Below are 13,367 nucleotides of genomic sequence, written 5' to 3' on the forward strand. Positions count from 1 at the left end.
TCACATCTCTTAAGAGACTCCTTCTTTCTGGCTAAGCCGCTGACTTAACAGAGAGTAGGAATGCAGCAAACCTTTGTGTAGAGAGGGGTAGAAAAACCTATGTATATATATTATATATGCTTCATAAATATACAGTATGATAAGTAATTACAACATGACGCTCATCACCCTTCCATTTTTCACACTTCCTCTTGCATATACTTGTTTAGAAATAGTTTTTTCTACCTCTTTTTGGACAGAGTTATCTTTAATATTCTCGACACACACACAAGCTTTTTTCGTCTTTGTTCGAATTTTCCGTTTAATTCACTTTATTCTTGATCTTAGAGGTTTTAGTTTGCAGTGCTCGTGCACTGATTAAATCCATTTTGAAATGTGTTTCTAACGTCTGAGCATCAGAGCTGCCACATGATCAGGTCAACTGAGGCCATCGAGTGGTAGAAAAGTGGTACTGCACCGCGTTAAATTGTAAACTTGATCCTCGATGGTTTGAATAGAAATAGATGTGGAGTGAAAACAAAAACAAATCAACATTTAAAATATTTCATACAGTTTTGCTTCTTTTTTTTATGTATAATCCACATTGGTCTATAATTAAATGTTATAAGTAGATTTATGTTCATTTTATTTTATTTATTATTGTTGCTGGCAACAAAAGCATCTGTCCCATAAATGCTGACTGGTTTATAAAAGTACATATTTTTGCATCACCACTTTTAAACACACAAACTAAACTAAACATTTTAAAATATAGTGTTTTCATGCTTCATGAGATTTTTATCTCTCTCTGTCTGTGTCTGTCTCAGCCTACATACCCACGCCCATCTACTTCGGTGCTGTGATCGACACCACCTGCATGCTGTGGCAGCAGGACTGCGGCGTGCACGGCTCCTGCTGGGAGTACGACGTCACCTCCTTCCGCTTCGTCTACTTCGGCCTGGCCGCCAGCCTCAAGTTCGTCGGCTTCGTCTTCATCTTCCTCACCTGGTACTCGATCAAGCACAAGGAGGCGCGGGCCGAGCGCTGGCGCCAGCGCCTGCCCCCGCTGGGCACCGTCAGCGAGCTCATATGCCACGCCGGGGGCCAGAAGAGCCACGCCCGCACCCGCTCCTGCCCCGTGTTCATCCCGCCGCGGGCCGAGCCGCCGGCCGCCCTGCTGCTCGACCGGGGCCACAGCAGCCTCAGCTGCCCGGGCAACTCCCTCAAAGCAATAACTCCCCCGATCCTGTTGCCGCATCACCACAGAGGCTCCGCCCACGTCTGAGAGCACGCCAGCCGCCAGCCGCCAGCCCCTCCTCCCTCTCCGTGTGACACGTGCCTTCCTGTTTGTGTTTCTGCACAACACAGCGTCTGCTTTCCACCCCTCAGACTTCAGACAGGCAGAGACACAAGTGCGCCCCCTCCCATACACCCGCCCCCCCCCCTAAAACCCCCACACACACACACACACCCTCAAAGGGCTGCTCATTGTTTATGATGACAGGAGGCTGAAAGACGTTCTTTTTTTCCTCCGAGCATATCATCAGCTGCATCCACACCGAAGGCCAGACCTCCGCCTGGAGGGTGGGACGATGTAGAGACATCACATGGTGCTACCGGTAAAAAAAAAAAAAAAAAAAAGGGCAGGGCATTATAACCTCTGTACGGACAGATGAGTCATCATCAACACGGCATCTAAAGCACAACAGACAAACCTGTACTATGCAAGATCCTATGTACAGCTCCTCTCTCCTCAGTACTGTACAGCTCCTTCTGTGCCCCCTCTCTTCTTCTTCTTCTTCTTCTCCTCCATCCATCCATAACCACACCATCATCATCATCAGTAGAGCCTCTTGTGTGTTTGAGCCATTACACCTTTTTTTTTGTTCCTCCTATGTAACAGTGCCTCTCAGGCCTCGGCCAGTCCAGTAAACAAAGCTGTCTCCTCCCAGGGGAGCGGCAGCGTTGTTACCCCTCAGCTTTTCTTAAGTTTGAAGCTGCCCCAAAGTTTTTTTTTAGTATTATTATTATTATTATTATTATTTCTCGCTCAAAGCCGAAAAACCAACGGTACCGCGCAGACGTTTACTGAAGCTACTGTACGTCCTAAAGATCATCTGCTGCTACAATCGGCATCGTTTTGGCTTCGTAACCGCCCCCCTCCCCATTCTAGCAGCCGTCAGGTGTACATATAGTAGTGACTTAGCGGTGTAGACTTTTTAAATTAGTAGCGCAGAAAAGCATGAGCCCTTTTTTTTTTAAATCTGATTGTTCAGGCGACGATTGTTGTGGCGCGAAGGCCGGTGAATGTTTGTCAGATCTGCTGTTCTACATAAAAAAACAAAAACGGTTCTTAATCACTGCTGAACTTTAGCTCTCCAAAGATCACACTTGAGAAAAAAATCAAAAGGCATGTCTGAACTGCTTGCGTGAGCCTTAACTGTTACACTGGGCTCGTGTTATCTCGTGGTTTAACCCCCAACACACACAAACACACACATGTGCTGAAGAGGTGTTTTGAAAAACCAAACTTTTAAGGAGCGGGATTAAAATATATAAGTCTAAGATTAAATAAAGTTACTGTATTTTATATTCTGATCAGTATGAACTCATTTTTAGTTCCTGATAGTTTTGCGAGTAGAGAAATCGGATGCAGGTGAAGATTGAATTCATTTTTTTTTTTTAGTATTACTTGACCTCAAATGACTGAAAATACTCGCGTGCGATCATTGTGTAAATATTAAAGCAGATAATATAGAGCTCTCGCATAGTTAAAAAAAAAGCATATTTATGAACTAACCCATGACATTGTAGTTAAAACAACAAAAAAACAAATAAATAAATAAATTAATTAATAAAACTAAACAGTGGATTTGTGTCACGGTGCCAGAACAGTATTATTTAAATGGGGGATGAATTCATTTTATGCAACTGAGGGAGGGATTATTTTTTCTTGACTAATTGAAATGATTATTATTATTATTATTGAATGCCCTTCTCTCTCTCTGATTCTCTACTCTTCCCTCTGAGCTTTATCATGCTTGATTAATAAAAAACTATTATTGATCAAATTCACTGCTGCTAATGAACATGATCCTCCTCTTCATAATTTAACATTGTCTTTCTTTTTTTCTTTTTTTTATTAATAGCTGCTCTGTTCTCATCCTAAAGGTTTGTGGTAAAAAAATGTCCTGAACATGTTAAAATAAAAATGTAGTTTTAAATGTATTTAAAGCCTGTGGCGTGACCTTTTGTCAGATCAACAAACGAGGCTTTTTGTGCATCTCGAGTTGCAGGAGCGAGAGTAGAGAATCATCCCTTCACTGGACTGTAAACCTGCTCCCTGCTACCGCCTCCTGCAGTTCAAACGTGGCGCCTTTAACACGTTTTACCTTTCGATATATATACATATATATATATATATATTAACCGAAGAAGCGAGGTTCTGGGGTCGTATTATCTTTGTGTTCCTCAGGAGCCGAGGTCTAGTTGATGTTTGTGAACAGCTGGTTTACAAAAATGCCTTGAATACTTGATATTTGTCATTAAAAACTGAAAAGTCGACTTGTTGGGAGTTATTGCACAAACAAAAACAAAAACGAAACACGCATGAGGTTGAAAGGGTTTATTTCTTAACAGCGACATGGTTTTCCTGAATCACTTCCACACACACCGTCAAGAAAAGAAAAAGGGCAGAATCCTTTTTATCGTCGTAGACAAAGCTGGATTATCAAAGCACCGTCCTGTAACTAATTAGTGACGTTTCTGGAACACACACACAAAAAAATTATAAAAAAAAGAGTTACACAATGAACACTTTCTAACCCCCTGGTGATTGTGTGAGCGTCTCCCTGTGATTAGTAAGGCTTAAAAAGTGAGTAAATGGTGCAACCGATTATTAAAAAGTGTTTCTTAGCGTGAAGCAGGGGGTGTTAAACTGTCCCATGATTGTCTAAATTAACTACATGTTAAAGAAAAAAATAAACAAAAAAAAAAAAAAAAACGTGTGTGAAACAGGTTTTTACACATTTGACAATCCAGTTTTTAGATGTGACATCAGATTAGTGGGTGGAGCCTGTGAGAGGATTCAAAAGTGCATTTGGGGTCGGGGGCGGGGGGGGGTGGGGGTATGTGATGTGTGATGGGGGGGTTGAGATGGTTTCACCACTCACACTGTTTTTCATAAAAACGTATTTAAAAAAACACGGTGTTATTTCATCCACGTGGAATTTCTTTAATCCCAACACTTAGCTGCAATAAGGCTTTTTACTTTTCTAAATATATAGATTTAAAAATGGAAAAAAAAAAAGAAAGAAAGGAAGAAAAAAAAACATAACACTGTTTTACTAATAAATGTAGGCACCAGTAAAAAAATAAACAATAACTTTAATACTCATTATACAACTCTGACTGACTGAGGTGGCTTTAAAACGCCCGAGCTCGCCGCCGCCTCCTCGTCGTCGCTGCGTCTCTGGGTCACCATGGCGACCAGAAGCTCATTGGCTGGTTGGTTGGTGTGTGTGTGTGTGTGTGTGTGTGCGTGTGCACCTCAGAGGGTCTGATTGGAGGGTTGAGGCAGAGAGCCGCTGCCCTCGTAGTCCGTGGTGAGGGGCAGCGCTTTCAGGAGGACCCCGAGGCTCTGGGGGGCGCTAGTCTGTGTGGTGGAGGTGGCGATTGTGGCGGCGGAGGCGGCGGCGTCGTTGTTGGCGGCGGCGGTGGTGGGAGGGGGGCTCTCTGCGGTGCTGACCTCGGGGCTCAGAGTCTGCGTGGAGAAAGGGAGGTAGCCCTGCGCCTGGAAAATGTCCTCCTCGTCCCCGGGGTCGAGGCTGTTGTGGCCGGGGCCGCTTCCCATCTGGGCTCGGAGGCCGTTGTGAGAGCGCAGGAGGCTGCCGTGTCGCGTCTCCAGCTCCGTCATCCCGTTCCCGCTGAACGCCTCCCCCTCGATCTCCTCCAGCTGCTGCGCCCACATGCCGCTCTGGAAGACGACCTCGTCCCTCCCGGGGCCCGACGGCGCCGGGCGTCTGCCGGCCGCGGGCCTCCCGGGAAGCTCGTTGGCGGATTCCAGCTTCCGTCCCTCCGGCCCGTGGGTTGTGGGTTCTGCTGCCGGTGCCGTTTCGCTGGGGGCGGGGGTGGCGAGGCGGGTCTCGGTGGTCGGGCCCGGCCAGACGTCGCGGGCGGAGGCCGACTCTTCTTCTTCTTCTTCTCCTCCGCTGGCCTCCTCGAGGCCTCCACCCCCGGCCCCGGAGCCCAGCTCTGGCAGGGTGGAGTCGTCGAGCTCATGGGTTTGGTTGAGTTTGTTCAAAACGTGTCGCAGTGCAAACATAATATCTACATCCTTCTGGAAGTTGACCCAGTTGTCTGGGCTGGGGCTGTAGTCGGGCCTACATTCATACAGGCTTTCGTTTATGCTATACAAATCCTCCAGTCCCTGCCAGTTCACCTCCTCATCCGTCAAGTTGGGCAGTTTAACCCTGTCGTCCTTCCCACGCGGGCTGAGAGCTGCCGGAGAAACAGAAACACAAAGACCGTGAGGATCTGGAGGAGGAAGATCAGGCTGCAAATAGTTGTCTCAGACAGCATGCAGTCATGCCCAGCTTCCTGCTCGCACTAAAGCGCACACACACACTTCAAAGCAGCGGCAGATAAACTAGATCAACACAGCAGTCACACTGAGCTCAAGCCATCAGTAGTGCAAACACATGCTACCTTTTTACTAATTCAAATGAGAAAAAAAATAAATAAAAAAATGAAAAGAACCGACATGACACGCTAAGCTGCACAAGAGACGTGGAAGTTAACGGCACAGGCCCGGACTGGACTGAAACGCAAAGTAAAGAAGGCGGCAACCTGGAATAAAAAAGGGCTGAAGAAACAAAAAGATGCTCAGGTAAAAGAAAGAGAAAAAAAGAAGTGGTGTAAGGCCAGATGTAATATATTCAAAAAAGCTAAAAGAGACAAAGCAGAAGCTTAAATCAGAGTTGGGCTCAGTCTGACGTCTGCAAGTAAAAACCGAGGAAGAAGAAGAAGAAGAAGAGAAGCTTTCGGTTCGGCTCTCCTCCTCCTCCTCCTCCTCCTCCTCTTCCTCCTCCTCCTCCTCCAGCTGCCGACGCTGCTGCTGCTTCTAGAGGACGGAGATGGTCGGACACAAACTTAGGGACTCACAGGAAGGAGAGGCTCTGTCTCCTCTTTGACCACTTTCGGTGCTGCTGCCGCCTGGTAAGCAGGTGCCACAAACAGAGGTCGAGAGTGGAGAAGTCAGTGTTGAGGACAGTGAGGTCCATTCTAGCGCTAGATGAAGGCTGCGGGTAAGAGAGCGCTACGTGGCGGATGTTTGTTTGTTTGTTTGTTTGTGGGTATGGCTGGCGTGGAATGGGTTGGAATGTGTCGATTTATTTCCGGCATGAAGATGAAACTATTGATGCACATCTCAAACCTAAAGCCAGAAGACGTTAGCTTAGCGTAGAGGGAAAGAATGCTAACAAACTAAAGCTGTCGTTTTCAGTCTTTGGAAATATGAATAGATTAACCTCCTGAGACCCTGCGTCCTCATATGGGGACGTTAAGTTTTAGGTTTTATTGCAGCTCATTCTGCTTCATTTATAGCAGGGGTCTTCAACATTTTTCAGGCTAAAGGGATGATGGGGATGGGGAGATTAAGTAGGGACCTCCTACCTACTATATGGGTTCTATATTAAAATTGGCCTAGTGTTATTTATAAATATAAATTACTATTAGAATTTTGCATTTGATATTAAGCTACACCTTTACTAAAATATGTTGGATTCATGTTAAAGTGTGTTTAAAGAAATTTTAAAATATACATATATATATATAAAAAATGTCTAATCAACTGAAATGTTGCCCCCGATTTACAATTTAAGCCAATTGTCCCCATTAGTGGACGCTTTAGTCTGACATCTAGTGGTAGCAAAGGTTAAAGCTTATTTATTTATGCCTTTTAATGTTTCTAGTTTGATATGCATATTTAACAAATTAGCCATTTTTGCTAATAAGCAAGTACTCGTTTGAGGACATTGGGACTTCATTGTTTGCAATTTTGTCTTTGCTCAGGTAATAAAATGAGCAGTTTTGTTTTTTCTCACAGATTGGTGACTTCTCTATAATATAAATCAGGGCTCTTCAATGTTTTTTCAGGCCAAGAACCCCCAAAATGTTGGAGAGATTAAGTAGTATTAAGTACTATTAATGTAAAAACAAAATGTTTCATCAACCAAAGATTTTGCGACCCCCCTGCAGGGTTGTGAACCCCTTGTTGAAGACCTATGATATAAATAATGAAATAATCCCAGTGTCCACATAGGAGGACAATGTTTTTTTTTTGTTTGTTTGTTTTGTTTTCTTTCAAAAAACTACTACTTCCTGTTTAAAGTTGATACTTTTTTTTTTTTTTTTTTAAAGGCGCTAGGTTCTACTAATCCCAAATAAAAGCTCGGGTCTCAGGAGGTTAAACAAACAAGTCACAATAAGTTGAGTCATGAGCTTAAATGTCTTTTTAGGACTGTCTCTGCTGAGCTTCCGTCTCCTGGCTGTGTAGGTGTCGGTTATCTCATCTGTCTCTAAGCTCCCAAAAATGTCAAACTATTCCATTAATGTCATGAGGGGGATGATACAGTATCATGCATGGTCATTCACGTGCACCCAAATGCTCGGTCTGGTCTCAGTAAATACACATCCAGCACGTCCGTGTGCGACTCTGGATTATCGGCTTTTTCGTGGCCATGCTACGTGTTCAAAAGCTAACGAAAGAAAAAGGATCAACTCTGATTTCATTGGAGGAACCGGCAAAGGTGTGAAATGAGAAGCCGCCCCCTGCTGCTCAGAGCACTCAGCGCGTTGGACGTAGCTGCAGACTGACAAAAGTTACAAAAAGCAGGTAAAGGTGAAGCCAGAACCGAGCGCACAGAGGTGAAAACAAACGTTACGACTTGTTAGCGCGCTCCCAGCATGCAGCCGACAGATCAGATCGACAAATCCATGGATGGACGTATTAGTGGGAATGGATGAGGCAATTCGGCCCATGCAGGTGTTAAAAAAAGAACAAAAACAAAAAAAAAAAAGAAAATAAAAGCCACTGAAGAGAAACAAAACTTGGCGGATACCTGTGTGGCTCATAGCTTCCTCCATCTTTACCTCCTGATCAGAAAAATAAAAGCAATCGATTGTTAATGCTTTGATTCAAGGGGGAACGTGGGAGGGAAAATAAATAGGTCATTCACACTGAGGATTCCTTCATGCACTGCTGCTATTCGCTATGTGGAGAGAATTACTGGATGATTAGAAGGAGGAAGGGAAGGATGGGGAGATTCGAAAGGAGGAGAAGACGGGTCATGTGATCGGGGCTGGACAGTCGAGGAGACAGATACATCACTTTGACGTAAACCGCAGGGGGATTTTCACTGGTTGGCAGAGCTGGCATGGCGACGGAGCGAAGGGCAGCCAGAGTAAGTTTTTAGTTTTTTTTTTTTTTTTTTTTCTCTCGGCTCTTTAGTGACCGGCGCTGGCACGGCTCCGACGCGTCCAGGATGCCAGCGCTGAAACACAATCAGTTCTCCCGGAGCAGCTTGGCCGCTCCAGAGCTCCACTCCTCCGGCTGGTAATTACAGACATGAGGGTTTTATCCTCGGGGCATAAACAACGCACTCGGTTCGTGCCACACACAAGCAATGTGGCTTAGGTTAATGTGACATTACTTATTAAAGATCTCCATCAGTGGGACGTCTCCTGTTAAGGAGGCTTGGCCCATGTGGAGGTTGTAAACATATATATATATATTATGTGTGTGTGTGTGTGTGGGTATACTCAAATAAAATGACAGCCTCAATTGCTGTGATGACAGCATCCTCCAAATATCTGTGACTCACAAAGAGGAAAATTGGAAAACTCTAACGTGACCTTCTTCTCTTGCACAACTACAAAATGTGAGAACGTGCATGTGAACGAGGGGGCGAATATTCAAAGAGCAGAAGAGTCGGAAGATCCTGGGCTGAAAGAGAAGTCAGTGCATGTGTGTGTGTGTGAATATATGAAGAGGACATCACATTTGCAAACAACGTACATCTCGATTCGTCCACCTCCACCTGAAATTTCAGCATTCATCACTGGGTGGGACCCAAACGCATGCAGCATGCAGATATGTGCAAACACGCACGCAAACCGAGACTGAAACACATCATAAACACAGCGGGCTACGATACCCTGAGGGATATCACTCAGATTACAGGGGTTTGTTTCATTATAACATACAGGAAGATAACTTCTCCTGTGTGTGTAGAATCTGTTTCAGTCATCGTTTGGCGTAACAGCTACAACTACCCCGGTTTATCAGTGCAACATGTCACTTTATGCTTCCGGCGGTAGAATCAAAGGGAGCGTTTTTTTTTTACGTGTTTTTACGTTTTTTTTTACCTGTTTCCAAGCCTTTAGGACGAGGGTTACACTGCTTGTAGCCCTGGCAGCTCCTCATCTCCATGAGCTGAGCATGGAGCGCGTTGAGCACCTCCCGATCCACCGCGTACACCGTGTTGGTCAGCTGCAATCACGAGAAAAAAGAAGCATCAGATAAAAAGTTCTGAAGTTTTAAACCAGCATCAGTTTTTGCTCTGGTATAGTTGGTGAGGGATTCATCCTACAGCAAGATAATGACACAAAACTCTAGTCCAAGCTCTATCAGATCGACCTCAGGATAAAAGATGGAAAGCTTGAAAACATGGAGTGGACCATGTCCCAGTCTCTAGACTTTAACCCCATTTAACAGAAGAGTGAAAGCAAACGCCCTGTAAAGGACACACATTTCTGGGAAGTTCTGCAACAAAATTGGGAAGAAAAATATTTGATTTCCATTTTAGAAAGAAAGAAAGAAAGAATGTCACTAATGTGTTCACGTGTAAAAACAAAGACTTCAGCTGTTTATTTGGTCTACACTTTCATTTCAGAGTAAAATGAGACATTTTAATTAAAAAAAAGAAAGAAATATATATGTTATATGCTTCTGTGTTTGGTGTTAAATGATCAGAAATGACTGCACCCACCTGGTAGGGGTCGTTGTTCAGGTCAAAGTACTCCAGGAAGCCGGTGGAGAACTCACAGAAGAGCGTGTTGTGGGTCTCGTTGATGGTTCTCAGGCACCAGTATGTGTTGTTGTTGGAGCTGGTGCAGGCGCAGAATCCGCCCACTAGAGAAGAATCGACACAATTGTGGTGAAAACACCAGGACTGCCAATGTGAAAACAGGTGTGAAATCGAATTAGCAAAGACGGGCGAGGGCAGGAGCTGATGTCAGGGAGCCTGTTGGTTTTGAAGCCTTGGGTCTGGAAACTGTTCGTCGCCCTCTAGTGATATGTCTCTCTTTGAGGCTTAATATATTAATAACTTAATTTATGCAAAGGGAAATTGCTATGCAACTGTCTGACACTCTGCAGTGCAGTAATCTCTACACTGTATATTCTATTTATTCTGTAATATCTAACGAACTATGGGATTATTTCCAAGGGACCACAAGCACACTTTTGCTAACGGCATCCTAAAGACTCTTTGCATCCTGCACTGCAAAAAAAAAAAAAAATCCTTGTATCAAAGAAACGCTTATATTTTGTTCAGAGACAAGAACTTTGTGCTTATTTTAAGATTTTTTTGTCAAGCAGAAAAAGCTTAACTCATTGGCCGTTTTTTTTTTTTTTTTTTGAATACAAGATGATTTGATTGAATATAAGAATATTTTGCAGTTTTTCAGTCCCGGTGGCTTCATCCATCTTTTTACAAACATCCTTATATAAACACTAAAAAAAAGCAGCCTAAAAACTGAATCAGCAATGCTCTTTTCCATTATCACCTCCCGATTTAGTCGACTTGAGCGTCGTGTGTTGCTGGAATAGCGTGTGGAAACAAAACAAAACAAAAAAAAAACACTGACATGTGGTTTGCGAGTTCAAGTCGTGAATAATACGTATACGCCGGAGAAGTTGTCCATCTCCCCCAGAGTGAAAACAGACAAATTCAATATATTCAGGGAAAACTTGGATGGAAAGCGCAGAGCAAACTGGTTTGGATGGAGCGGGATTGTGGTTTTCGGTGTCACAAAGTTCAAGACGATTGAGTCTAGCTTTGCCTCGGGGGTTTGCAGCTACCGAGGGAGCGCGAAGCCAATGCACATACTTGTCCAGAAGGGAGCGGTCTGCCAGTGGTCATTGTTATGTGTGAAGCAAGTGAGGCCCGGCAGGCTGCAGTCGTCCCCTTTCCTCTGCCGCTTCTTCTCCTTCCTCTCCTTCTTCCTCCTCCGGATCTCGTTGTACAGCTGTGCCTTCCCGTCTATTTCCTGTGCAGCCTCCCTGTCGGCCAGAAAAGGGGACAATTACCAAAGTGCAAACGTGACATCAGCCCCTTAGTACCCTCCCTCTACCGGCGCCAGTAGCCACAGTCACGGAGGACACGGTTCCAGAAGGATGTCTGTTTATGTTTAAGCTTTTTTTTTTTTTTTTTACTATGTCCAATTTTCTCTGGGATGACACGCTAGCCACTGTCCCCTCTGTCCTCCCTGCCCCAGCGCAGCAACGGGCGCTGCCAAAAAACAGCTGCTTTGTATTGGCATAACTAGTTCCTAGTGTTTCCTGGTGCGAGTTGATCACTGTGTTTCGGGGGCCTGACTGATTTCCCTTCTCTGTTGAATCGTTCTATCTTTCCATGCGGCTCAATCACTTCCAGACGCACACACGCACACACACACACACACACACACACACACACACACACGAGGCAGGTCCACGGCCAAACATCTGCTTTGCCATTTAAACTCCATTCAGGAACCAATCAGTCAATGGGAATTTAGAGATGGCATGCCTCGTGTGTGTGTGTGTGTGTGTGTGTGTGTGTGTGTGTGTGCGCTTTAGGGTCACAGGCATCTTGTGTGCACACGCACACACATGATGGACTGGTCGTCTGGGAAACACAAACCGAAATGAAGATGGGCTTAAGTCATAATGTCGCAACTTGCAAGGATCATGCAGCTGTGCAGCAACAATGTACAATACACACTTTGTAAACACACGAGTGTCACGGTCAGGATTGATGAAGAATACAAGAATACTAGACGGGGACAACGACGTAATTAAAGGGGAAAAGAAACTCACTTAAACGGATGGAGCTGCTCATTCCTGCTCTTCAGTCGCTCTCCCTTGTTTCTGTGTCCTTTGCTGTAGTAGCTGGTTTAATAAACAGAGAAAGAGACTAAGGACCGTGGAAATACACTTCTTATTCCAACAGGCTTAAAACAAGTTGTATGGAAATAAAGTCAAGGCGTATTTTTAGGGTTTGACTGACCTCTTCCCACAGTCACACTCGTCCGGTCGTGTCCTCTTCAGGTGTCCTCTTACTTCTCGAAGGTTTTTGATTTTATCTTGAAGAGCTTCAATCTAGGACGAAAAGGTTGGAAGCAACACGACCGATTATTTCTTGTCTCATGCATCGTTAGGGATGGACATCAACTGGACTTTACTGATACAGATGCCGTTATCGATTCTGATTATCAATCTGATTCTTTATCAGTTCCTCCTGTGAATTTCTTTGTGCAAACAACAAAGATTTTATCGAGTTTCTAAACGAGAGATAAGAGCTTATGTAAGAAAACAAATAGGAAATTGGCCGTTGGAACCTCACTAGTTCTGCTGAGATTTGATGTGAATGACACGCTTTGAGATTCTTCTTCTGTTTTATAGCAGTTGGCTTTTAGGTGCATTACTGCCACCTTCTGGACTGGGAGGTAAAGATTCGGCACAAAAAGTATCGATAACGGGAATCGATAAGCATGAAGGCTGATGATATCGGTTATCGATGTCCTTCCCCACACGTCGTTCATCTCTAATAAAAGTCCAGTTACAGTTGCACTTACCTCCTGATCCACGTAGCTCTTATGATCTTTCCAGGCTCTGGATGACTGATAGATTTCTCTCTCACAGTGGACGCTGTCATTCATCAAGATGTAACACCTTAAAGGGAAGCAAAGAAATATATTAAATATTTCATTTCTTTTTTTTTTTTTTTTTTGACAAATTGATTTTAATTTCAAGGAAGACTGATTTCTTACTTGTGGGTAACTTTCACAGAGTTTGGGTATCCCACCGCGTTGGTATCGTCGGCCAGCATCTCCTCCGAACCGTCATCAGACCCCAAGTCGAACTCTGGGTCTTCTGGGTTTTGGTGGCGCTTTGAGATGACGCGGCGGCGGACAGCTGACTGATCGTCTGCCTGAAGGTCGATGTCGTATATCTGGCCCTCGAACTCCACAGACAGAGACCTGGCAGGCCGGGTGTGGACAAAACGTGGACGAAAGCCTGTTTTTTTTTTTTTTTAAAAGACAAACACAGAGTTTTAAAGGTT

The 13,367-nt window shown here is 44.4% G+C and overlaps 2 protein-coding genes across 6 annotated transcripts in view; one reads left to right on the top strand and one right to left on the bottom strand.

Annotated features, from left to right (window-relative positions):
* The window catches only part of LOC124995427 (solute carrier organic anion transporter family member 5A1), a 42,894-nt gene extending 38,620 nt beyond the window's left edge, over positions 1 to 4,274 (top strand). For both annotated transcript variants that reach the window (XM_047567775.1, XM_047567774.1), the window contains exon 10: positions 807 to 4,274. In XM_047567775.1, the coding sequence (XP_047423731.1) occupies positions 807 to 1,264 (458 nt within the window). In that variant the 3' untranslated portion in view covers positions 1,265 to 4,274. The remainder of the gene's footprint in view (positions 1 to 806) is intronic.
* sulf1 (sulfatase 1) overlaps positions 3,590 to 13,367 on the bottom strand; it is a 79,694-nt gene continuing 69,916 nt past the window's right edge. For 2 of the 4 annotated variants that reach the window (XM_047567770.1, XM_047567769.1), the window contains 8 exons: positions 13,075 to 13,321; positions 12,880 to 12,976; positions 12,312 to 12,403; positions 12,122 to 12,193; positions 11,151 to 11,323; positions 10,029 to 10,171; positions 9,406 to 9,529; positions 3,590 to 5,478 (listed from right to left, as the gene is read on the bottom strand). In XM_047567770.1, coding sequence (XP_047423726.1) covers positions 4,529 to 5,478; positions 9,406 to 9,529; positions 10,029 to 10,171; positions 11,151 to 11,323; positions 12,122 to 12,193; positions 12,312 to 12,403; positions 12,880 to 12,976; positions 13,075 to 13,321 — 1,898 coding nt within the window. In that variant the 3' untranslated portion in view covers positions 3,590 to 4,528. Of the gene's footprint in view, positions 5,479 to 6,141; positions 6,193 to 8,099; positions 8,134 to 9,405; positions 9,530 to 10,028; positions 10,172 to 11,150; positions 11,324 to 12,121; positions 12,194 to 12,311; positions 12,404 to 12,879; positions 12,977 to 13,074; positions 13,322 to 13,367 lie in introns of all 4 variants that reach the window. The other 2 variants (XM_047567771.1, XM_047567773.1) reach the window with 2 other exon arrangements.

Source organism: Mugil cephalus, chromosome 18 (genome assembly GCF_022458985.1).
Source record: "Mugil cephalus isolate CIBA_MC_2020 chromosome 18, CIBA_Mcephalus_1.1, whole genome shotgun sequence".
NCBI classification, from domain to species: Eukaryota; Metazoa; Chordata; class Actinopteri; order Mugiliformes; family Mugilidae; genus Mugil; species Mugil cephalus.